Here is a 25,462-nt window from a genome sequence, read left to right as displayed (position 1 = left end):
CTTGAAATCTGTGAAATTATTAATGGACTCTTATTTCTCCAGGGAAAGTTGACTGAGCACACTTGCTCTCCTCAGTAATGCCCCGATTTGCATTTGTACAGTTACATATTTCTACTGCTGACCACTGAGCTGCTTCTCTAAAACAGCTGGGGGTTAAGTGGTTTGCTCAAGGGCACATTAATGGTTTTTGAGGGAGGGGAGAGTAGTGCTTATTCACAGCTCTGTGTTAATGACTCTGTCAGGCATTGTAGTTCGCCATTACTGAAAACACGTACTTATAGTCAGCTTTATTATACGGGGACTCATTTCACAGAATTTTGCATAAGGGCTTCACCACAACAGATTGTATGACATTTTATTTGACGACAGCGCGGCCGTCTGCCGCTTACTGGTAAATTTTATGGCAAGATAACCACTTAAAGCCAACAACAACCTGCATTTTTATGAGAAGCAGCCAGTGCATCAGAATAAGCTGCAGCTGCTGAACATGAAATGAGTTTCTGACTCTGGCTCCGTCTTCACAGTCCACAAAGATGACATTAACACTGAGGCATCACCCTTCACCAGCGATTTGATTAAATATCCCTGTACTGCCTTCAAGAAGCCACAAGAGGAGCTCAAAGTCAACTGGAGGTCTGCATTTGGGACTTCCACCCTTGTTTTCTCTGACTTGAGCAAGAAGCCAAAGCCTGTAAACTCCCCACTCTCCCCAGCCGGCAGTCATTTGAATTCCTTGGCGGCAGAGCGAGGTTTATATAAATACAGTGTCTGCCAAGGGACAACAAGCCCCAATTATGCCTCTGGTGGCTGGCAGAGGCAAAGTGCCGAGCTGTCCAATGGGGAATCACTGGCCTCCTACAGTCACCCATCCAAGAAAATGAGAATTGATCACAGTCTCTTTCCCAGTAACAATGCTCAAAATGGAGCCCCCAACTCAGGGTGAGTGAATCTCTCGCTTGGCTATTCATGAATAAGTTTATAATGAGAGAAGTTTTTTGCAACCTCAGGGAGATAAGTGGGATAAAAAAGCATCTGACGGTGGAATTTTCAGTGCAACATTGTTAAAAAAAAAGTTCAGATTGATGAATAGCAATAGTAGGTTACCATGCAAATACCATTATCACTAACACATATCACCACACAAGGCTGAAGAGGGGTGGTTTGCTCGCTAATAAGGGTTGATGTGACAGGTGTGCTCGTGTTTCATTTTCAATTTATTTTAAACTAACAAGACTGTTTTCCTCACCGCCTGTCAGCACGCGCAAAGTAGAGGCGACAAGCCGCAGCTCGTCCATTTCTTCCAGTCCCAGCGCCCCTTGTTGTGCATCCCATCGTCGCCCAGCCGTCCTCAGAGTGGTCCACAAGGAGGGGGAGAATAAGGGACGACAGTTCTACGCCTGCTCGCTGCCCAGAGAGACCAAGTGTAACTTCTTTGAGGTGAAAATGGAAACCAGCGTATCTCTGTGGCATTGCCATGGGAAAAAAAATATTCTTTTAAAGCATCATTGGTTTAAGCCTAGCCACAAACATCGGGTACATTTACATGCAGACCAGTATTCCACTATTATTTCACATATGACAATATCTGAATTTGATATGGGTCATGTAAACAGCATATCTTTTTTCCGAATTAAACATTTTCCATACGCCGAAATTATTCTGGCTTTAGAAGCATTCATGTGACATGTATACAGCGTATTCAGAATATGTGTATCAATAAGGGTTTTTACTGCAGTTTGCAACACACAGCCCCCTGTCTGTTACTGTCAGCTCTGTGCGCTGTCATGGACACGCTGTACACACACCACCTCGCCAACAGTTTGCAAGGCCCCCCAAAAAATGCCCACATTTCTGGTCATTTGGAGAAACAAACCTACTTTTTAGTGTATAGAAAACATCCTGTGGATGTGCTGGGATGCATCATCAGTGATGTATCCTAAGGTCATCGGGCGTTTAAGGTCTTTTCAAACATCAGACACCCTCACCCAGGCGACCCCGCTGGAGGTTATCAATCCCCGGCTTGCATCTCAGCAGCAGTTGACCACGGGGCTTCCCTCCTCAGCTAGAGGAACCTAGTGGCTCTCTCTGTGGCACTGATGATATTCTTCATGGCCCTCCTCTTAGCCAGCCCCACTATCCCCAGCTTTGCGAGGACCCTGCAGAGCGACCGGCCTGCAAAGCCCCGACATCCCACCTTGATAGGGTCACAGTGGGTGTTCCAGCCCGCCTCCTGCACTGCTTAGTCAGCTCCTGGTGCTTGGGATGTTTCGTTCTTGGGCCAGTTGTTGATCTTGGTTGTGGGATGTTTTTCTCTCCAGCCTTAACAAAGGTGATGATCGTCTTTGGGCGATGGTGTTTGCTGGTGGTTATGGCTGAGGCTACCATCTCGGCAGCTGCTTTCAGCACTTGATCATGTTGCCAGTGGTAGCCGCCTTCTGCAAGGGCCTTTGGGCAGCTACTCAAGATGTGTTCGAGGGATTCTCCTCTAGAGCACAGAGCACAAGATGGTGTTTCACTCTTGCCCCAGACATGGAGATTAGCCGGGGTTGGTAGGCCGTCGTACACAGCCTGGATAAGAAATCAGACTTGGAAGTAGTCTGCCCGCAGGATGTTATCCCATGTGACCCTCCGCTTCTAAACATTATGAATGATTAAGATATCAACAGGTTTTTGGATATGCACAAATATCACAATACCAACCTTTTCAAGGAGGTAGTCATTGAATGAAAGAGGGAGCGTGTACTCACAGGGTTGAACAAGTCCGCCACTGGTGGAAAAATATTTGTGAAATATTCAGCTTATTTTAAAAGCTTAGTAGGAGTATATTCTTTTTTGGAATAAGGGCAAAAAACATAATATTTTGTGCATGTACACACACAGTCACTGTAATATGTCTGCATTAAATTCAAATGCCTGAAATACAAGTTCACAACAAAGTTTATAAAAACCTTGTTTCCTCTGTTGCAGTGGGCTGACCTGAACTTCCCTTTCTGTCACCATGGGAAACGCTGTTTAATGAGGACGGTTCTGAAACTTGGACCCAACAATGGCCGGAATTTCTACACTTGCAGCTTTCAAAAGGGTAAACAGTGTGACTTTTTCCAGTGGGCAGAGAACGGACCGGGGGTATCCATCCTCCCTGGTTGTTAATATGTCTTAGCAATGCATTACATCTAAGTGAAACCCTGATGCCTATACGTCCAGACACATAAATGGATATAGAGGGAACAGACAACTTAATCATTAAAGGTAGACTATGCAGGATTGTTATTTACTCTGTGTAAACATACTTGCCAGCAAAAGTGACAGTAAAATCCAACCCCATATTCACACTTGTTTGGCGTTTCGCCTCGCTATATTTGCATTTTTCAGCTCTGTGTTCCTTGGATGCCTGCTACATACGGTCTGGCACTTGGTCACTACCTTTTTATAAAGCCCTGACTTCACCTCAGCGCTGTGGGGGTACAAGTTCATAAACATCCCAAACACAAAAAATACGAAGAAAATAAGAAGAAAATACAGGCAGAGGGCAGAGTCTCTGCAGATAAGTACACTGCCACACACTTCTTGTGGGTCATTAGTGATGATTGAGAGGGATTACATCTGTGTGAGTCTATATTTTGTTTGTAGAAAAATCCTGCATATTACATCCTGAACTTTGTGAAATACACATTTGTACTGAACTGTGCATTTAATGGAGAATGGTACAAAACTGCACCTGATCAAGTCTCTATTTGCATTTGATTTGTATCGTGTCCTTTCGATATCCATGTTTCAGACACGTATGTTTCCAAGTTATGAGAAATATATATATGATTAATAAAGAATGCAAAAAAGTCATCACAACAATAATTAAAATTTCATGTGACATTTATTTTTGTTTACATTTTATTTCTGATTTAAAAGCAAAATCACAAGCATAAAAATACAGCATGGAGACTTGATTCATTCATCTAAGTTGCACACAGTTTAAAAGCAGTCCACAGATTTCAGGAGCGGTATGTCTGCCTCTGAGTTTGACACCATGAAATGGAACTGGGAGAAGCCAGGGACTTTGTTACAGGCTGCACCTTTGGAGATCAGAGAGAGAACAATATTCAGTGCTATAGGTAAGATAACATTTTTACTTTTTTGTCCTTATTAAGACCCCAGTTTAATACTGGTAATAAAATGTAATCTGCAGTGCCAATGCTATTAAGCCTGATCACATCCCCTTTATTACACAGATCTCTGAAGACATCTGTGAAAGCAAATATCACAAACTGACATTAAGTCTGACTCATCCTTTTAAAGCCAAACAGGCTCTAATGTTTACTGTCAAAGTGCCAGTCATCTGAGTCAAAGCTAAGTGGCCAAACATTTTATTTATTTATTTATTTATTACCAGGCCTAATTTCAGTGTTAAATATTTTGTTTATGATATTACTCAGCATGTCTGTGATTCCTTAAGTCATTAAATAATATTAAATTTGAATTTCTGAGAACTTTGTTGCATGTAAGCATATAAATTAAATGTATTAAATTTAAACACCACTGAATTTATATAATTTAAGTATTTTACCTTAAAAAAAACATGTATTTCAATTTATTTGTTCTGAATTCACCTCTGAAAATAAAATACAAAATTTATTGATGTGCAGTATGAACAGCTGAATATATATTTTTTTCAGTCTTCACAAATTCAGATCCAAAAATCCAACTTTTAGAATTTCAAAAAAATAGATTGAACTTTCTAAAATTAAATAGGTAAAATTCAGATTTAAAAAAAGAAAAAAATGTGTTACCCTGCATGAGCTTAACATAAGTTTATTTAACTCAAGGTTTTAGTGATCATTAGATAACCAGATGTTGAGGAAATAAAGGTTTAAACAATCCAGTCATCAAAGGTGTAGTTATTCATTATGTTCATACATTTTAAATGACCTTATCTCCTGCATAATTTTGACAGATAACTTTTACACTTTTATTATTTTCAGCAGGTTGCTCTGAGTTATAATGCAAGTATAATGAAATAAAATTGAAGTAAAATGAATTTAACAAATAAAATAAAAAAATCTGACAGATTTGTCATGTGTTTGCTTTTAAGTTAACATATTATAGAATATCAATTTCTTTATTTATTGGATTGAAACTGATACCTGAAGACAGTCTATTGCTGTAGCAGCGTTTTGTAAAAGACTAACTATTTCTATAAAGATAGCTGGTTAAATAATACTGGAAGTTCAGTTTACTTTTGGTTTAACTTTTTAGGTTTTAGAACAAGTCCTGTTTTAAATCCTCAAACATGCCCATATTCTATAAGCATGTGTAAACTCAGTAACCAGCAGTAGTATTTTAATGATGACCAAAAAGAAGCAGGAACCTGTTGAGATTACAGCCGACTGTTTTATTATTCATGGAGATATTTTATGGTCAGGCACAGTTTTCACTGGACTGTGTTGTTAATGTTTTGAATACATTTCTCAGAACTTCATTGTGGAAGTTTAACATGCTGTCTGAATTATGTATAAATGCATTTCAGATAGACTGCCCTCATTAATATATCTACAGTATGCATACACATGCTTGTCCTCATCCCCTGTACATGTGAGTGTGTGTATCAGGTGTGTGTCATAACACCTTTGGCAGTAGCTGAACAGTCTGTATTTGTGAACCTTAACACTCACCATAATGGCCTGTTGTGTTAGCACAGATGATGGCTCCAAAGAACTCTGAGTAATGCCTCTTGATTCTGGAAATGGCCGTCTTGCAGGCTGCCGAGGGATCTGCCCCGGCCCTCATCAGCTCCACGGCCAAGTAACTGTTGGCAGGATTACACGCAGTACACATGAGGCAAAACTAATGAGTGCTTTCAGGGCCACCAACCAGCATGATGATGGGGATGTGACTGAGATTATGGCATGGGATGAATGTAATGCAAACAAATCTGATGTCAAGAAACAGGGATTATATGTGATTATAAAAATAAGACTTCCAGCCTCACTGTGGTTTGCAAAAGAGTTGTTACGCTACTTTTTAGGAGTTCACAAGTGTGTATAATCAGTAAATGGGGAGAAAATGTAGTAATTTACCATCACCACAATGCAAATTACCTGCTCTACACAGACACTACAGGCACCATTAACTCCATTAGCCTGAGGTCAAATGTATAAAACAATGAGTGACACATTGCAATTTCCTAAAATCAACCTCTGTTGACATTGGGGATTTTTAAGTGGAAAATGTGTCAAGCTTATTTCTCAGTGAGTACCTCTGACAGGAGATGTACCATGTAAGGTGCTATTTTCCGCACAAGATAGCAAGCTAATTAGTTTGAGAAAAATGTATCATAACACTTGTTAAAGGGAAGATTCAGGATATTTGGACCAACATACACAACAGATGTATTTTAAAAACAGCCTTTTTGCTGGTGATGATGTGTTACTGCTACATTTTGACAGTGAAGTCCCTGAAAAGGCAAAAAAAAATGGGCACGGACACTGAATGATAAACACATTTCAGTCCACTAGTAGCAAGGTCTTCTTGAAAAACACAACCCCCAATCGTTCCAGGAAGTGACTCAGAAAACTATGATTGAAATAGACGGCCCTCAGGTGTGGTTGTGTGTGACTGTGAATGTAAAGCTGAGTGCAACTTAAAAAAAAAAACAGTATGTGTGCTCCTGAAACCATCCTGGATAAATAAATCTTAAAAAATAAGCCTTCTGAGACTGGCATATTCTCACAGCCTGGAAACAAACAGCAGCTTTAGTCTCTAAAAAAATCTTGCCTCCTCTCTGCAATGTACAAATGACAGTTTTGGGGCAATGTAGTCACGCCTCCACACTTTATAATACCATTGTTACACTTGCAGCAAGAGGTTCACACCAGAAATTGGCTGTTTAAAAACTACATGTGTCACAGATATCAATATTCTCTACAACACAATCCTTCCGGCAAGGAAAAGGCCAAGAAACGGTCATATTATTATAACCCTGAATAGGAGTTGTGATCCAGACAGCATGTCTCATGGCTTTTTAAATGCATCACAGTTGGAAAAATTCTGATGGATGACTACATTTTGGATTAAGGGAGAAATCATCTCAAACAATAGGTACCTTGGCAGAAAGCGCATCATGACGTCTCCATCTCCAGTAGCGGCAGCAGCACCAGCTGAACTATCAGCATAGGCCCCTGCTCCAGCGATAGGAGAGTCCCCAACACGACTGCAAGACAAGGTTTAAACATACACCACTGTTACATGTACACTCATTTTAGGTAGCATATTTAAAATACTGAATGCTTATGTCTCTTTTGAGAGTGGACTTTGAGTTTAGATGATAACACAAATCTACATACCCTGGAACTTTGTGTTTTAGTCCATTGGTTGATGTACCAGCAGCCACGTGGCCATCTTGATCAAGAGCAAGCATCCCTGGTGCCAAAACAAAGGAAGAGATACTGTACTGAATTCAATTTTTTAATTTAATTAAATTTTTTTTTTAATATACTTTATTAATCCCCCTGAGGGGAAATTCAATTTTTTCACTCTTTTGTCATTAACACACAGGTCCGAAAGACACACACATGCACAAACAGGACCTATACATGCACAAAGTGGAGAGATGTCACAGTGAGGGGGCTGCCTTTGTCAGGCGCCCCGAGCGGTTGGGGGGTTCGGTGCCTTGCTCAAGGGCACCTCTCCAGTCACCAGTCCACGCTCTCTATTTGGTCCGGACAGGGACTTGAACTGGCAACCCTCCTGTTCCCACCCCAAGTCCCTATGGACTGAGCTACTGCTCAGGGGGGAAATGGGGGGAAAGCTTTCTGGGGCGCAGCTGCCAGAGGGGCCCATTGATGCCAAAAATAATTATATTAAACACATTTTAATTTGAAACAAAATATTCACCATTACTTAAGAAAACCACTTGATTGAAATCAGTAAATCAGTTTTTTGTGCGCAGCCATTGTTAAAAACAAAAAAAAAAAGAGAACGCCATATGATCTGATAAAAAATGATCTAAACTAGGAGAGAGAGCATGCACATGCACTGAATTAAATAAAGCAGATTTGGTGAGGGCCCATTCACTAGACGTTTTCAGGGGTCCAGCCCTTTCTGCGACTGAAATGTCAGCCACCACCAGTGCATCCTAGTAGCCAAATAAAAGTCAGCAAAGTTATTTAACCCCTTTAAAACCTGAGCAAATTGTCTTTTAAAAACATGGGAAGAAGCCCCTCAAAAATTTGAAAGAAACTAGTAAAAAGAGAAAAATTTGTAAAAATAAATACAAAATTTAGAAAAAGCAAACAAACGAGAATAACCTGGAAGAATGCTAAAAAAATTAGATTAATTCTGTAACATAATTTTAAATAATTTTCTAAATCTTATAATTGTTTTATAATTTGTGGGACATTTCTTTCCAAGTTGCTCATTGCCTTTTTCCCCATGTTTTTGAAAGACATCACACCAGTTTGCTCAGGGTTCAAAGGTTTAAATACTTGCGAAAGGCGTCTGAAAGCAGCAAAAGAAAAGTGATGTCGCTCCAGGTTTCAAAGGGTTAAACATGAGGCCATCACATGAGGTAGTGCTTATGCTACTGACGGTTTTTAGTGAGCATAACACTAAATTCCTCGGGACTCCAGGTGCCTTTATCAGTACACAAGTCCAGCTCAGACCACATTAAAAATGGGGCAGGTAAGGGTACAGCTTGTGCAAATGTTTTAAAACCGGTTTGATTTTAAGGCAAACACCAGACCAATGTACCAAATTTAACCACGAGGTCTTGCACTTGACTTAGCAGCGCTCCTGAGTGCAGCCACGACTTTTTTCTCCCGCAGGTTTACATGTTACCTCATTTGTTCTCTGAACTTAAACACATCATGCACTGTGCGTATCTTTCCCTGTCCCATATCTACTGAAATTTGATCTCCTTCATGTTGACCCTCGGCTCTGCAGTACATTGCACATGGCCTGTCAGACAACGGTGGCTCTGTTGGCCAGTTTCGTAACGTAATAATCACGTTGTCATTTTGCTTATTGATAATGCAATAAAAGTTGGATTAAGCGTGATCACCCTGTTGCACAGGTTGCAGATGTAGACTACTTTCTGATTTTATGCTTAACCGGTATTTGTCATTATACAGTCCACACCAAGAATGTGTGGATTGTGGTAATGACAAATACTGGTCCAGCTGGTTGCATAAAATCAAAGCAGTTTAAGCTTTTACACTGGATCAGCAAAACCTGAAATCCACTTGAGTGTAGGCACGTAAAAATAGCAATAATTAGTCGTTACTATTTCTCTAGATTTGATCTTTTAGACAGAAATAAAAAATCAAGACCTCAAAACTGAACCATTCCCTGCTCCCCTTTTCTTCAATAGGTCCGTTTATGTTCCTTTTTGCCACATTATTCTCCTAAACTCTCTCATCCATGTCTAGATTTAATGAAGTGCTTAAATACTAAACGGTATAAAATGCCAGAGGAGAGCTGACTGTGTTAACAGATAAAACCTACCTATGGTGTCATGGGAGTGTATACTGGCACGCTGTGCCCTCCTGTTCCGTAGCAGTGTAGCCTTGGGCTTGTAGGGTCCACAGTACTTGGAAGGATCTGGCATTACATTCTTTTGACAGGAAAGAAAACAACATCACTGTTTGCATACTTTCATAATCCTTGGACTTAATTATTGTAATAACACACAGGCCAGACATGTGGTAAATTGCAGCCATTTGCTTTGATTTGCTGTCATGTAATGAAATAAAACTATTAGCACTATTGTCACCAAGAGCTTTGGCACTTAATAATAAACAGTAGGGAGTCTTGCTCCGTTGGGACTCGCTCTAGTACCTTATTTCCAGTGACTGAACCATTAAAGGAACAAAACATCCGAGTTTAAATTCCTGCTGCAGCCAGAATGTGTCCTTCAGCAATCAAATCCCATGTTTTATTGAGACCGACAACCTACTGTACCTGAGGGTAGTGTAGTTTGAGAAAAGGTTTCCCTGTCTCTCTACCTCAAGGTGTCTTCTCTGCTCTTATGAGGGGCTGAGAGTACCAGCCTGACCTGCAAGGAGGTGTGAAAAGTTCATGCTGCTCCTTTGATGTTACATGTTAGAGGGATACTGCTAGAAAATGTCAGATTTTGAGTTTAAGTTAGCAGTCACGAAACGCGGGCCATGAAAGGTAAACTGAAATGTTAAAACAAAGGTCTTTTCATACAGAACGTGTATCTGTATCAGCATTACCTTTTTACCCAGCTGCCATCATGCCATAAATAAACCAAAGTTGGGATCAACTAGTCTGCTTTATGAAAGTGCCTGTGCATTATTCATAAAGCAAAGTCTGTAATATTCCATTTCATGATGGTGGAAGTAAAACCCTTGAAAACTCTCTTCAATTATAAAACATTTAGGTTCAGTTGTTCTCCTGTTACCTCAACAACAACCTGAACTTTTAAACAAAAAAGAAAAAAATAAAATAATGTATGGTGTTTTAGTTAGGTATGCCAGTAATACTGGCATATCATTGGTATCACCAATATTGGCTCTGATAAAATCAGAAAGTATTGTATCGCATATATCCATCTGCTGATGGGCCATCTTGATAAGAGTATGCATGCATAATATGATGTTAATTCCGCAACAGAAGAGACTTGATGATCACTACAATTAGGTGGGGAAAAAGTGGATATATCGGTATTGGTTATTGGTCAAATGAATTGTTACATATCGGGTATCGACAAAAAATACAATATTGTGCATCCCTAGTATGAGTGTTAGATTTTGCCTTGTGCTATTTGTCAGTATTTCCTGCTAAATCTTTTCTATACCTCTTCACCAAGTCTATAACAAATTTTGGTGAATGCAGAGGTGGGAGTAAGTCACATACAGTACAGGCCAAAAGTTTGGACACACCTTCTCATTCAATGCGTTTTCTTTATTTTCATGACTATTTACATTGTAGATTCTCACTGAAGGCATCAAAACTATGAATGAACACATGTGGAGTTATGTACTTAACAAAGAAAGCTGAAATAACTGAAAACATGTTTTATATTCTAGTTTCTTCAAAATAGCCACCCTTTGCTCTGATTACTGCTTTGCACACTCTTGGCATTCTCTCGATGAGCTTCAAGAGGTAGTCACCTGAAATGGTTTTCCAACAGTCTTGAAGGAGTTCCCAGAGGTGTTTAGCACTTGTTGGCCCCTTTGCCTTCACTCTGCGGTCCAGCTCACCCCAAACCATCTCGATTGGGTTCAGGTCCGGTGACTGTGGAGGGCAGGTCATCTGCCGCAGCACTCCATCACTCTCCTTCTTGGTCAAATAGCCCTTACACAGCCTGGAGGTGTGTTTGGGGTCATTGTCCTGTTGAAAAATAAATGATCGTCCAACTAAACGCAAACCGGATGGGATGGCATGTCGCTGCAGGATGCTGTGGTAGCCATGCTGGTTCAGTGTGCCTTCAATTTTGAATAAATCCCCAACAGTGTCACCAGCAAAACACCCCCACACCATCACACCTCCTCCTCCATGCTTCACAGTGGGAACCAGGCATGTGGAATCCATCCGTTCACCTTTTCTGCGTCTCACAAAGACACGGCGGTTGGAACCAAAGATCTCAAATTTGGACTCATCAGACCAAAGCACAGATTTCCACTGGTCTAATGTCCATTGCTTGTGTTTCTTGGCCCAAACAAATCTCTTCTGCTTGTTGCCTCTCCTTAGCAGTGGTTTCCTAGCAGCTATTTGACCATGAAGGCCTGATTGGCGCAGTCTCCTCTTAACAGTTGTTCTAGAGATGGGTCTGCTGCTAGAACTCTGTGTGGCATTCATCTGGTCTCTGATCTGAGCTGCTGTTAACTTGCGATTTCTGAGGCTGGTGACTCGGATGAACTTATCCTCAGAAGCAGAGGTGACTCTTGGTCTTCCTTTCCTGGGTCGGTCCTCATGTGTGCCAGTTTCGTTGTAGCGCTTGATGGTTTTTGCGACTCCACTTGGGGACACATTTAAAGTTTTTGCAATTTTCCGGACTGACTGACCTTCATTTCTTAAAGTAATGATGGCCACTCGTTTTTCTTTAGTTAGCAGATTGGTTCTTGCCATAATATGAATTTTAACAGTTGTCCAATAGGGCTGTCGGCTGTGTATTAACCTGACTTCTGCACAACACAACTGATGGTCCCAACCCCATTGATAAAGCAAGAAATTCCACTAATTAACCCTGATAAGGCACACCTGTGAAGTGGAAACCATTTCAGGTGACTACCTCTTGAAGCTCATCGAGAGAATGCATGTGTTCATTCATAGTTTTGATGCCTTCAGTGAGAATCTACAATGTAAATAGTCATGAAAATAAAGAAAACGCATTGAATGAGAAGGTGTGTCCAAACTTTTGGCCTGTACTGTATGTGCAAGTCTCAAGCAAGTCCCAGGTTACTGTGGTGATAATCAAGCAAGTCAAGTCAAGTCCCTGCTGTAAGTCAAGCAAGACCAGGGTTTTCCACACATTCATCTATTTGTGGCAACTCGTCTCAAAAAAGCATTCGCCGCAACATTTTTTTTTTATTTTTGGAGGTGGACCATTCACTCAGAGTGCTGTTGGAACATATATGTACCCTTCTGTTATTCAGAGCACCACACTCTCAGAGTGAAGAGCGTACTCTGGGCACAGACAGAGCAGCAGAACGCCAGGTGCAGTGAAAGTGAAACTGCTTGTCAATTAGGGCTGCAAGTAACGATTATTTTCATTGTCGACTAATCTGTCGATTATTTCTTCGATTAGTCGACTAATCATTTTATTGAAAAATGTGTTAAAATGTTGAAAAATGTCGGTCTGTCTCTCCCAAACCCCAAAATTATGTCATCTACCGTCTTGTTTCGTACTCACCGTCATGGGAGAGTGTGTAAAGCTGCCAATATTTGAACGTACGAAGCTGCAATAGGAGTATTTTGGGGTACTTTTAGTACTTTTCTATGAAAAATGACTCAAACTGATAAGTCGACTACTAAAATAGTCACTGATTATTTTAATAGTCGATGAGTCATCGATTAGTTGACTAATAGTTGCAGCCCTATCGTCAATTCATAGAAAAATAGAATGCTCTATTTCTTAGAACAACTCTGCTCTCATTTAGTTGTTACCTAATGTTTTTCCATCCTATTTTAAATTAAATGGGCTTGCAAATTGCAACACGGCTCTTGCCCTGCTTCTCACATAAATGGCCAATAAGTTCCACAACCTGACCCGACCTGCTGTCTGTAAATCCTATGATAACTATGCGCTGCTCAAATAATTTGGTCAGGCAGCACATTTAAAGTGATCATTTTGGGACATTTCATACATACGAAACTAAGTTAATATATTTTAAAACGAAGGTAATTCAGAAAATACAATTCCAATGAATATTTTTTGCTTATTCTCACAATATTGAGCTTTAACGTGCCTGGTAGCAACGCACCTGAATGAAGCTGCTCTCATATTCCGGCTGGTGCAGAGGACAGAGCACACACACAAAGTCAGCAGTCAGAGGATTAAAAGGTTAAAACATTAAATTATTATTTTCATTTTATTTTAATATATTTGTTATCCAACCTGCATGTTCTTTGTTTCGCCGAGAACCAAACCGGGATATAAAATTAAGAAAAAATATCACCTGCAAATCATCTTTTTTGCGGCTTACCCACCAGGTACCCGACCTGATGCAGGGCTCTGACTCGAGTCCCCCACCTCTGAGTAAATGTAAATGATTTATTGGCACGAACAGTTTGGCAAAACTTGGGTGCTGGAAGTATCTTCGCCTCTTCCTCAACCACTGTCGAGATAACCTTGAATAAGGCACTTCACTCTTATGTTTGCAGTGAAGCAGATCAGTGGCCATCAGTAGAGGTCCTTGTACTGGACAGCCCCAAGTGTAAAATGGTGTAAATTGGATCAATAGGACGCTGCACACTCTCTCTGGAACAATAACAGCTGACTTAAAAGGAAAAAGAAATCTTATTCTGGAGATTTAGGGGCGTTATTGAGGAAGTGAACAGGTTCGTTTTAAAGAACAGCAACACCCCGGCGCTGTAGGGCATCACCTCTACCTCAAAAGCTGACTTTTTTATGAACTCCTTTAGTATGCCTGTCAGTTTTTCCGCTTATTATCAATCTTTTAGAGGCAGCATGCCTGTAGCCAACACAAGTGAGAAAAACACACACACACTCTAATACATACACACACCTTTCGATAATTAGGTTGGCAGTTGCCCTTCAGCCACTGTGAGAAAATATTCACAGATGTGTTGGTAGTCAGGTCTTCTGCGATGAAGCCCATGTTTTCAGCAAACACAGACGCTATAAAGAGAGAAGTAATACTTTCAGGTCAAGTTACACATTCTAGTCCACACTGACCTTGGGTTATAAGAAAACAAAGGGTCACAAACAAAGGAGGGGCTGGAGGCAATCTCATCTCATTTGGGCTTGTAGCTTTGGCGCATGATGGAGGACAAGTCTTACAACGCTGCTGTTTTGAAAAGCAGTGACCTTATGCTTCCAATAAGAATGATGTTTCAATTGATGGAGAGATGAATATTTGATTTAATGAACTGAATCTCACTGAAGGAAAAAAAACATTTTTCTTTTGACATACAGTACAGGCCAAAAGTTTGGACACACCTTCTCATTCAATGCGTTTTCTTTATTTTCATGACTATTTACATTGTAGATTCTCACTGAAGGCATCAAAACTATGAATGAACACATGTGGAGTTATGTACTTAACAAAAAAAGGTGAAATAACTGAAAACATGTTTTATATTCTAGTTTCTTCAAAATAGCCACCCTTTGCTCTGATTACTGCTTTGCACACTCTTGGCATTCTCTCGATGAGCTTCAAGAGGTAGTCACCTGAAATGGTTTCCACTTCACAGGTGTGCCTTATCAGGATTAATTAGTGGAATTTCTTGCTTTATCAATGGGGTTGGGACCATCAGTTGTGTTGTGCAGAAGTCAGTTTAATACACAGCCGACAGCCCTATTGGACAACTGTTAAAATTCATATTATGGCAAGAACCAATCTGCTAACTAAAGAAAAACGAGTGGCCATCATTACTTTAAGAAATGAAGGTCAGTCAGTCTGGAAAATTGCAAAAACCTTTAAATGTGTCCCCAAGTGGAGTCGCAAAAACCATCAAGCGCTACAACGAAACTGGCACACATGAGGACCGACCCAGGAAAGGAAGACCAAGAGTCACCTCTGCTTCTGAGGATAAGTTCATCCGAGTCACCAGCCTCAGAAATCGCCAGTTAACAGCAGCTCAGATCAGAGACCAGATGAATGCCACACAGAGTTCTAGCAGCAGACCCATCTCTAGAACAACTGTTAAGAGGAGACTGCGCGAATCAGGCCTTCGTGGTCAAATAGCTGCTAGGAAACCACTGCTAAGGAGAGGCAACAAGCAGAAGAGATTTGTTTGGGCCAAGAAACACAAGGAATGGACATTAGACCAGTGGAAATCTGTGCTTTGGTCTGATGAGTCCAAATTTGAGATCTTTGGTTCCAACCGCCGTGTCTTTGTGAGACGCAGAAAAGGTGAACGGATGGATTCCACATGCCTGGTTCCCACTGTGAAGCATGGAGGAGGAGGTGTGATGGTGTGGGGGTGTTTTGCTGGTGACACTGTTGGGGATTTATTCAAAATTGAAGGCACACTGAACCAGCATGGCTACCACAGCATCCTGCAGCGACATGCCATCCCATCCGGTTTGCGTTTAGTTGGACCATCATTTATTTTTCAACAGGACAATGACCCCAAACACACCTCCAGGATGTGTAAGGGCTATTTGACCAAGAAGGAGAGTGATGGAGTGCTGCGGCAGATGACCTGGCCTCCACGGTCACCGGACCTGAACCCAATTGAGATGGTTTGGGGTGAGCTGGACCGCAGAGTGAAGGCAAAGGGGCCAACAAGTGCTAAACACCTCTGGGAACTCCTTCAAGACTGTTGGAAAACCATTTCAGGTGACTACCTCTTGAAGCTCATGGAGAGAATGCCAAGAGTGTGCAAAGCAGTAATCAGAGCAAAGGGTGGCTATTTTGAAGAAACTAGAATATAAAACATGTTTTCAGTTATTTCAGCTTTTTTGTTAAGTACATAACTCCACATGTGTTCATTCATAGTTTTGATGCCTTCAGTGAGAATCTACAATGTAAATAGTCATGAAAATAAAGAAAACGCATTGAATGAGAAGGTGTGTCCAAACTTTTGGCCTGTACTGTATGAACCATATTATTTAATTTACAAGTCACTTATGACTGTCGAATGAAAAGTTTCAATAGTGGCCTTCACTTCTGTTTAAATTACTTGCAAAGATGTGCTCCTTTATTCAATTACCGCCCTCACATACAAACTGAAGGGACGCTCTTATTTATGTGTCCTTTCTGGGCACTGTTCATCATTTTACATATGGTAAGAGCGTTATATGTGGCTCTGACCCATGCCTTCATCACTAACTGCGGATGTTGGTGATCGAGTGCCTAAGATGTTTTGGCCGTCTGATGAAAAATAACTAATGCAAATTCAAATACCAAACTGTCTCTTTAAAACACACTTCATTCACTCTCTTTAAAGCTGCACATATTAAAAAAAAGGACCCTGCAGAGAAATTACAGAAACATTTTTTCGTACCATTTGCTAGTACAGGGGGCCTATGTGGTATGTCCTTGAGAATCTGACAGACAGACAACCTGAAAACACAATGCGTCTGGCTACAGGTATCGCTGGCGCAGAGACAAAATAAAAAGTATATGTATGCTAATAAGCAACTATTCAATGGTAAATATGAATTTTCAAGTAAAGATTTAAAAATGTTAAGATTATCTCTTTCATTATTAACCATGATTTTTTGTGAACGTTAATCCACACGTACCTGACTCTCCCACCAGCAGTGTGTGCTCAGTGTGCTCCATCACAGCTCTCGCTACCCCAATGGCATTCTTGATTCTTCTCAGGTCTGCAACTGCGCCCACCTCCATGGTATCTCTGGTGACAGAGAATACACAGAAAATCAGCACTGGACACAATTAGTCACTGTTTAAAGGTAACCTGACCTCTGGTATCTCTTCCATATTGTGGATGAGTTTAGCTAATAAGCACACTGAGTCAAGCCTATAAATTTCTACTCAGGCTGACGTCAAAATACCCAGCGTGTGATATTTGCTAATTACACAGAGAAATACAGAAAAATAGCACCCCCTTTACTGTGTGATGCAATTTACTCGAAATGCCTTGTGATTAATAGTAAATCTGTTAAACCTGAGAGGCTGGAGTTTGTTGTGGTGATGTAATGAATTGCATCATAGTAAGGTGTCTCTAATATTTATTCCTCACAACAACTTTAACTTTCCATCTTGCCATAAAGTTGAGTTGAATTCACCAAGATGTAGTATAAAAACAGTAACATAATACTTTCAACAAGGTTCCCATGGTCATGGAATTTAACTCACATTTTCCAGGCCTGGGAAAGTCATGGAATTAGTAAAAGTCATTGAACGTGTTGGAAAAGTCGTGGAATTTTGTTTTGTGTAATGAAATTGTTACAGTAATCTTCCATGGGTTACCTTCAACGTAACGTAACGCAACGCAACGCAACGTAACGCAACGCAACGCAACGTAACGTAACGTAACGCAACGCAACGTAATGACTAATTTATTTTCTGTAGCTGTTGATGTAACATAGTTCTAATATAGCTGTGACATTCTGTTTACATTAACATAAATGTTAATCTGTCTCTCCCTCCATATATGCCAGCTGGTTGAAATTTCTATGTTTGAAAAATGTTGGGCAAGTGGGGCAAGATTTGTATTATCATTATTATTATTATTTTCTATTATCCGACTGCAGTCAAATTTTTTCTGTACCATCTAAACCCCTTGGATATGTTTATAGCTTGGGTTTTCGTAGAACCATGTGACCATGGCGAGGTGTCAAATGTCAGTATTTCTCCACCAAACAGGAAGTGGTTTGTAACTCCAGCCTACATGGTCCAATCTGCCCCAAACTTCAAATGTTTAATGATGCTCCAGACCCAAAGCAAACAACATGCACATTAGGTGTCATGGTGATTGCGCCACCTACTGGCAACAGGAAGTAAGACTTGTCAGACAATTATCTTTTGATTTACATGAAACCGCAACATGACGTTTAAATAGTGAGTTCTCCAGTGCCACATCGTGGACACAGGAAGTGGTACAAAGTGTGAAATTGTTCATTCCAAAGCTCATACTCTATGAAGGATATACCATCTCACTCCTTTGTGCAGGGTCTGACTTTCATAGAAATGGACAGCCCTGTCATTTGACTTGAAAAGTCATGGCAAAGGTTTTGAAATTTTGTCCCTGAAAACGTGGGAACCTTGTTTCAAGTTTTACAGAGCTCATATTTATTGCAGGGATGTTCTATTGGATTACATTAAACTGTGCAGGTGTTTTCATTCTTGTCATACTATGTCTGCTCTTGATAGCAGCTGTATTTCTCATGCAGCTATATTGGATTGTGTGTGGGAGACTATTCTCTTTCCACCATCAATGTATTCATGACTAACCAAAATAAAAAAGTCAATTTTCCTGCAAAATAGAAGAAGGAGCATGCCGCGGAGTAACAACAAACCAAACAGCATGCTGCTTGCCTTTTGTGTGTCATTGTGAGCTGACATTTGCCTCCCACGATAACTTTTGAGTGTGTAAATGTTTGTAGCTAAGGACTTGATAACGGGCAAGCTTTCAGATTCTAATGAGAATCTTAATTAGTGCGTTATTAAAGGACGGCCGGCTGGAAAGGTCAACCAGTAATAGCTGTAAATGTTAAAGATGCACAGACAGCACCAGCACAAATTGTAATGGTAACAGTATGACAGCTGCAGGTGTCTAATGAGAGTGATCATTTTTAATTAAATACGCGTCGTTTCTGTTCATTTATGGACATTTTATGCTTATATTTTCTCAATTTGAAGGAATTTAGAGTGAGAGCATTGCTGAGATTAAACTGTTTACTTGCTACAAACATACAAACAAACATTTTTATTTTGTCTTCCACAGCTGCATTTATGTTGCACATCTGGCAGCTAGATAAAAACAAAACAGCTGTTAAACTCCAATAGCCTACATACATTTTCCATGTTACCAATCTTCTGCTTAATCAACTGCTTCAATATGCTACATTACAAATATCCTTTACAATCTCATTCCCTATTTTTTTTTTTACTTTCAATAAAAGTGCTTTTTATGACCACGTTTTACCCGTTCATAATCATGGCATCCAGCGTGGTCTCTCCGGTCTCATCTGGGCTCCCTCCGTAACCGACAGAACCATCACACTGCTCTATTTCACAGCGGGCACATCCCTTCTCCACCGCATCCAATGCTGAGCCACCGGACTGCAGGGCGCTCCATGCTACAGGATGGAACACAACACAGAGAGACATTCGGTATTATGATACACTACAAGACACACATTACACCCTGGATAAGAGGTAAACACCCTCCACCAGTGAAATAATATTACAGTGACTTTGGCCATGCTGTTGTATTCCACAAAATATTTGGCAGCTTAAAGGGACAGGTCACCCCCAAAATCAAAAATACTTATTTTTCCTCTTACCTGTAGTGCTATTTATCATCCTAGACTGTTTTGGTGTGAGTTGCCGAGTGCTGGAGATGTCTGCCTTCTCTCAAATATAATGCAACAAGATGACACTCAGCTTGTGGTGTTCAAAGCAAGGATCAAAAAATATAATGTAAAGCAATGCCTCTGTCCAAAAAAGTCATTAGCCGATTACTCATGATAATTTACAGACCTTGTTGTAAGCAGTTTCAAATAGGAAGTATTTTCTTTTTACCGAACTACACTTGCTAACTGTACTGCACAGAAGGAAGAGTGCATCTACTCATGCACAAGAGGCTTTTGACAGTGAGATCTAAACATTAATTGTGTCCTCCTCTGCTGAGCTGTAACGTTAGCTAGCTCAGAGGTGCTAGGTGAGCTCGCAGTAGATGTACGCTTCCTACTGTGCAGTGTAACAGTTGGTGGGTGCTGTTCTTTTGATTTGTTTTCACTTCATGATCAGAAAAAAATCTCAAATTTAAATTCCCATATAGCATCCCAGGATATCAGTGGTTTCAGAGTTCATTCATTTTCTGTAACCGCTTATCCTCTTAGGGGTCACAGGAAGGCTGGATCCTATCCAGCTGACATTAGGCAAGAAGCAGAGTACACCCTGGACAGGTCGCCAGACTATCACAGGGCTGACACATGGAGACACAACCATTCATGCTCACATTCACATCTCCGGCCAAGTTAGTCACCAGTTAATCAAACCAAGAACCCTCTTGCTGCGAGGCGACAATGCTGACCACTGCACCACCTTGCCGCCTACTGTATCACAGTAATACACATAAATACACAAAACCACACTACAAACACTACAGTTCACTTCAGACATTACAAAATGAGGAAACAGTGCAACAAAGTTATCATTCCTATTACATTCAGTGTTCGACTTGGGTACACTGAGGTTTAGAAACCATACTCTGATGTAACAGGTTGACAGACTGAGGAACAAAGGAGTTCCTCAACCTGTTCAGTCGAGCCTGTAAGACTCTTAATCTTCTGTGTGATGGCAAAAGCTGCTATTTTTCAAATAAAGTTTGACAGGCATCAGATGTAATATTACCTGCCAGAGACAACAGTCTTTTAGTATACATGGTAAAAGGACTGCATTTGCTTCTCTAGTCTTTCAGCCACTCAAAGTGTTTTAGACTATGAGTCACACACACAGTCACACACTGGTGGCCAAGGCGACCATACAAGGTGCCACCTGCTACTCAGCAACCATTCACAAGCTCTCACACAACAATGGAACGGCCATCAGGAGCAATTTGGGGTTCGGTATCTTGCCCAAGGATAATTTGACATGCAGACTGGAGGAGACAGGGATCGAAGTGCTTCCAATTAGTGGATCACCCGTTCTGTCTCCGGAGCCACACGTTGAAAACTCGGTTCATTTAAGTTCAGTAGAAACAAAGAAAATAGTTCCTATGTGAAACTCAAGGTCTGTGGTTTATCTTGAATAACTCGGGTCATGATTCCGGGAAAGAGACATTGCTGTTTTTAAATGTATTTTTAAGCACTTTAAGCACCACAAGCTGAGTGCCATCTAGTTCAATTACATTTGAGAGAAGGCAGATATCTTTACGGCTGACATCTCCAATGCACGGCAACTCACTCCTAAACAGTCTAGACTGATAAGTAAGACCCAATGTTATTTATCCCTTGATAGCCATGCAATATAAAAAGATGGTAAGGTACACGATAACAAAAATAGTTGACAGTAAGGTGCAAAATGGTGCGAAGAAGCACTACAGGTAAGAGGAAGTACATGTATTTTTGAGTTTGGGGTGAACTGTCCCTTTAACTTCATCGTAGGAGAAATAAGATAAGGTCACTTATAACCAACCATGCTGAGAAAGTAAGTTTGTGTCCTGTTCTGAGAAAACTTTTCTGTGACACAATTTACATCTTGTTTTCAAGCATTTTTGACACCTAATATAAAATGATGTGACACCACAAACATTTTTGCAAACTAGATATTGCTTAGGTTTAGTTAAGTATGTTCTATACTATAAATCTGTTTTGAATTGGGGTTTCAAAAAGTAATCTTATCCTATATATACTAAACAAAAATAATGCTTTTCTGGGAGAGTGTGATTTTTAAAAATGTTGAATATGTTGGGGAAATAATTTAATAAATCAAATTAACATATCTGGGCAGATGAGTTAAAGGTTCAGATGTTGCACAGGATGACCAGTGCCATGGATCCCTAATAAACAGGGGGTGTGGGCTGACAAGCATTTGGTCACTGATCCCCCAAGTGCCCATGGGGGATCAAAATACCAACTGGTAGCACTGTCACCAGCTTGCCACCAAATTCTCAGACCATCACACTGTGTTCAGCAGGATCCTGCCACAAATTCCTCCTCCTATCATTTCTGATTTATCCATCTTTAAATTCTGTCCGTCTACCATCTTTGCTAAGTGCTCTTGTCTCGGGATATAATTCTTTTTTTTTAATATATCAAACTCAGCATTACAATCCTTTCCACTTAGAAAATGCAGCAGAATGGAAGAGGAGATTAGCCTGCTATTGTCAGCTGCTTCTGTAAGCCCCCTAAGGAAAAGAGATCTGCATGGGCGGATCAATAGTAGGGGCTTCACAGACTACACTTTTAAATATCTACCCACAGAACAGATAGCTGGGTACATTTTTCATTTTCACACCCACCTCTAGGAGAAGAGGTGATGTACATCTGATAAATTAAAGGGTATCCATCTATCAAATGGCGAGATGTTTTGAGTTAACTTTAATCACCTGCAGGTTTTGATGTGTTGCTTGAGATGTTTTGAACACCGTTTCTATCATATTTTTTTTGGGGGGGGGGGGTTTGAGCTGTGTGCACCTGGTGGAAATCCACTTGACAGATAAGTCACAAGCAATGCTGAAATATTTTCAATTTCAATTTGAACATGTCCAATGTATCATCCTGAAGGAAATCAAATAGAGTTAGGGCAGACCTGGCAATGGCAGTTATGAAGCCTAGTGGGTTCTGCCCATTTCCTATCCCCATCTTGGGCTCTGACGGTTGTACATAGTTGTACCGTTAAGCTGCAGTGGAGTCACAGGGATACAAAAAGCACTTTATAATAGTGTGAGGGGGGAAATCCTGAAAATACTTATAGTTATGGAGCCTGCCAGGAACTGCACTCACTGCACACTCACTCTGTGTGCTTCCGTGATGGAAAATAGTCATAGAGTTCAATCAGTAAGGGTGTAAATTAGATAAAAAATAAATATTTCAGTATTTTTTATTGTCATTTAATCTGCAGGTCTTTTTCTTTATTATTTAATTGATCGTTTGGTCTTTAAGATGGCAGGAATTATGGAAAAATACCCTCTAAAGCCAAAGGAGATCATCAAGCTCATTTTAGAAGCTGTAAGCAGAGAATAGCTGATATATTTAATTTATAAGTGACAGAAACAAACGATAAATGAAAATATTTTCGTGTGGCTTGACTAATTGTTTCAGATCTAACAACAGAACATTTAATCAGAATTCTAATCAGGAATTAAATGTTTTAAATAAGCAAAAGAATCATAAATGCAAAAAAAAAACAAAAAACATCGCCTTTTAAGCCCAGTGAATTTATTAATAATTATTATTATTAAAGAGTCCATCATTATACTGTTTGTTGTAATACAGCAATGTGTCTTTTGAGTTACACTGTTAAAGGAAACCGGTCCAAACATAACAAACAAAATTTAACAACTGGATGCATGACACCTACAAGACTGATAGCGACAAATTAGAGGGATACAGATCAGCTGAAAGAGGGACTGTGACTTCAAAAATTCTTGGAGACAGTCTCCATGGAGGGAGCTGCATCTAATTTTTAAGTTTTTAATGAGAAACACCAATTGTGGACAGTCATACTGGACACAGTTAATGAAATACCTGCTTTCCCTAGAATCTTGAGACATACTCTAGAAGCAACATGAATGGTGCATGTTCCCTTTATGTATTACTCTAGTGGATAAATGGATTGAGCTGTATTCTCCAGGCACACCTGTATTTATATCTGTGCACAATAGCCACTCTTATCACAACATAAATGTTTCTTTATTTACTAAAATCAAATAACAATTAACAACTATCCATTACTCACAAAATATTTCTTACAAAATGATTCAAGAATTCATTTTAAACTTTTTAAAATTACATCAAAGCACCAGTTACACATCCATTTAAATGGGAAATAATGTAAGATCATGTGATGTGTCACACACTATTAATTCCCACGTCATCAGCAACAAGTGGGTTCCCCGTGACTTTCTTTTTATTAAATTAAATTAAATAATTTTTTTTAGGAAGAGTTTGCCTCTTTGCACAACATACTGATACAGTAAATTAAAAATTCACTCAAAACTTTTTGTATAGGCTCAGTTTAATATTGCAATAATAATGTGCGGTCATCACAAAATCCCACGGCACACCTGGATCTGCATCGCGGCACACCATTTGAGAACCACTGCTCTACACTCATCTCACTAAGCTATGCATAATCCCTTTTTTCTTTTTATTCTATTTGACTTTATTTCAATTTTCACCTTTTTTCTCTCACACTGCATAGATATCTTTGCTGGTTTGTGAGTTAAATATGTTGTTTCCTTTTTTTATATATTTGTTATGAAAATCAATAAAAGCTCCAGAAAAAATTAAATAAAGAGTCCATCACTTATTCATTTAGTCAGTACAACTAGACCTACCAGAACACCACTATTCAATTACATCTTTAGCATGGTGATTAATCTATTAGTTTGCAAAATTACAGTGTGCACAGCTATGACTATATGCTCCTAAATTCAGTTATAACACTATACAGCTACTGCTCTGCAACTGACACCCCTGTTAGACATGTAGCTGTTATTTAAGAATTTAAAGCAGATGCATTTCACAGTGCACAGAGCAGACTATATCCCAGAATAACAAGTCTTATCAGACAGTCAGCAGGAGGGCAGATAATAGACAACCTCTGCTTCTCTCTCAAATGTCATGGCTCACCTTGTAATGCTCTCCCTGCAAAGTTAAATAATTGCACTTGGTGTGTTTACATCCTTATGAAATGGCTTGAATAATGTATTTGTTGTTAGACTCTCTGGCTCAGTAATCTGCACTGTGAGAGTTATTCAGGCATGAATAAAATCTTTATTGTGACGGCTACTTTTCAGAAAAACAGAGACAGAAATAAAGATATTGTTTTGCAGTGGGAGCACAAGCAGGCTACATGACCAAACTAACGTTAATGTTATCATCTTCACATTAAATAGGAGAGTAACCTTTATTAGTATTATAGAGTTTGTTGTGACTGACCTGATCTGTCTCTGTGATTAATATGTTGGCGTTTAAAACAATAAAAATAAATAACCAACATCCTCAAATATATTTTTGTGGCACTGTATTTGTATGTCTGCAGATTTCGGCAATGATGTCACATGACTGAACTCGAGACTGAGTTGAACTTTTGGAGTATTTCCATGTAAACAAGCAGGATAAACAAAATACTATGTAACCTACCTGCAGCCGCTGCATTCTTGAATGGCCAGGTATTGATAACGACAGGCAGAGATGCATGTCCAAGAGGAAACAGTAACGTTAATAAAGTATAAATCAGGAGCGATACAAACATGTTGTCCTGACGCAACGCTACATGAACATGCACACAGAGGACTGCTGACGTCATTTCCTATTCATTGCTATATTTCACGTCCCGATGAGTACGTATTAACCTTAGCAGTAAGAGCATATTATTATTTTAATATGTTTAAAACGACAAACCGCTTTGGTGAAACGTTACAGTTCACTTCCTTATTGTGTCACGTGATTGGT

The 25,462-nt window shown here is 39.9% G+C and overlaps 2 protein-coding genes across 3 annotated transcripts in view; one reads left to right on the top strand and one right to left on the bottom strand.

Moving 5' to 3' along the window:
* neil3 (nei-like DNA glycosylase 3) overlaps positions 1-3,854 on the top strand; it is an 18,398-nt gene extending 14,544 nt beyond the window's left edge. The window contains exons 8-10 of the mRNA XM_033633776.2: positions 525-939; positions 1,257-1,437; positions 2,968-3,854. Coding sequence (XP_033489667.1) covers positions 525-939; positions 1,257-1,437; positions 2,968-3,150 — 779 coding nt within the window. The 3' untranslated portion in view covers positions 3,151-3,854. The remainder of the gene's footprint in view (positions 1-524; positions 940-1,256; positions 1,438-2,967) is intronic.
* On the bottom strand, positions 3,853-25,462 carry aga (aspartylglucosaminidase). 2 transcript variants are annotated; one of them, XM_078169503.1, is made up of 10 exons: positions 25,151-25,462; positions 19,261-19,414; positions 16,892-17,004; positions 14,205-14,317; positions 13,440-13,466; positions 9,496-9,604; positions 7,338-7,413; positions 7,097-7,204; positions 5,667-5,800; positions 3,853-4,070 (listed from the first exon to the last, which is right to left on the bottom strand). In XM_078169503.1, exons 1-10 carry the CDS (start codon positions 25,314-25,316, stop codon positions 3,970-3,972), a joined length of 1,101 nt encoding a protein of 366 aa, XP_078025629.1. In that variant the 5' UTR covers positions 25,317-25,462; the 3' UTR covers positions 3,853-3,969. The 2 variants fall into 2 exon arrangements, with proteins under 2 accessions (XP_078025629.1, XP_033489668.1); XM_033633777.2 differs by lacking the exon at positions 13,440-13,466.

This window comes from Epinephelus lanceolatus, chromosome 7 (assembly GCF_041903045.1).
Source record: "Epinephelus lanceolatus isolate andai-2023 chromosome 7, ASM4190304v1, whole genome shotgun sequence".
Lineage (NCBI taxonomy): Eukaryota > Metazoa > Chordata > Actinopteri > Perciformes > Serranidae > Epinephelus > Epinephelus lanceolatus.
This window is presented reverse-complemented; position numbering and strand designations above follow the sequence as displayed.

Bases quoted from the DNA above. Each gene is read 5' to 3' on its own strand.
- aga (XM_078169503.1), bottom strand. From the start codon at position 25,316: ATGACGTCAGCAGTCCTCTGTGTGCATGTTCATGTAGCGTTGCGTCAG. The intron at 19,415-25,150 runs GTAGGTTACATA...TCCATCCTGTAG, and splicing joins CAAGAATGCAGCGGCTGCAG to CATGGAGCGCCCTGCAGTCC. The intron at 4,071-5,666 runs GTGAGTGTTAAG...TGATCTCCAAAG, and splicing joins TAACACAACAGGCCATTATG to GTGCAGCCTGTAACAAAGTC.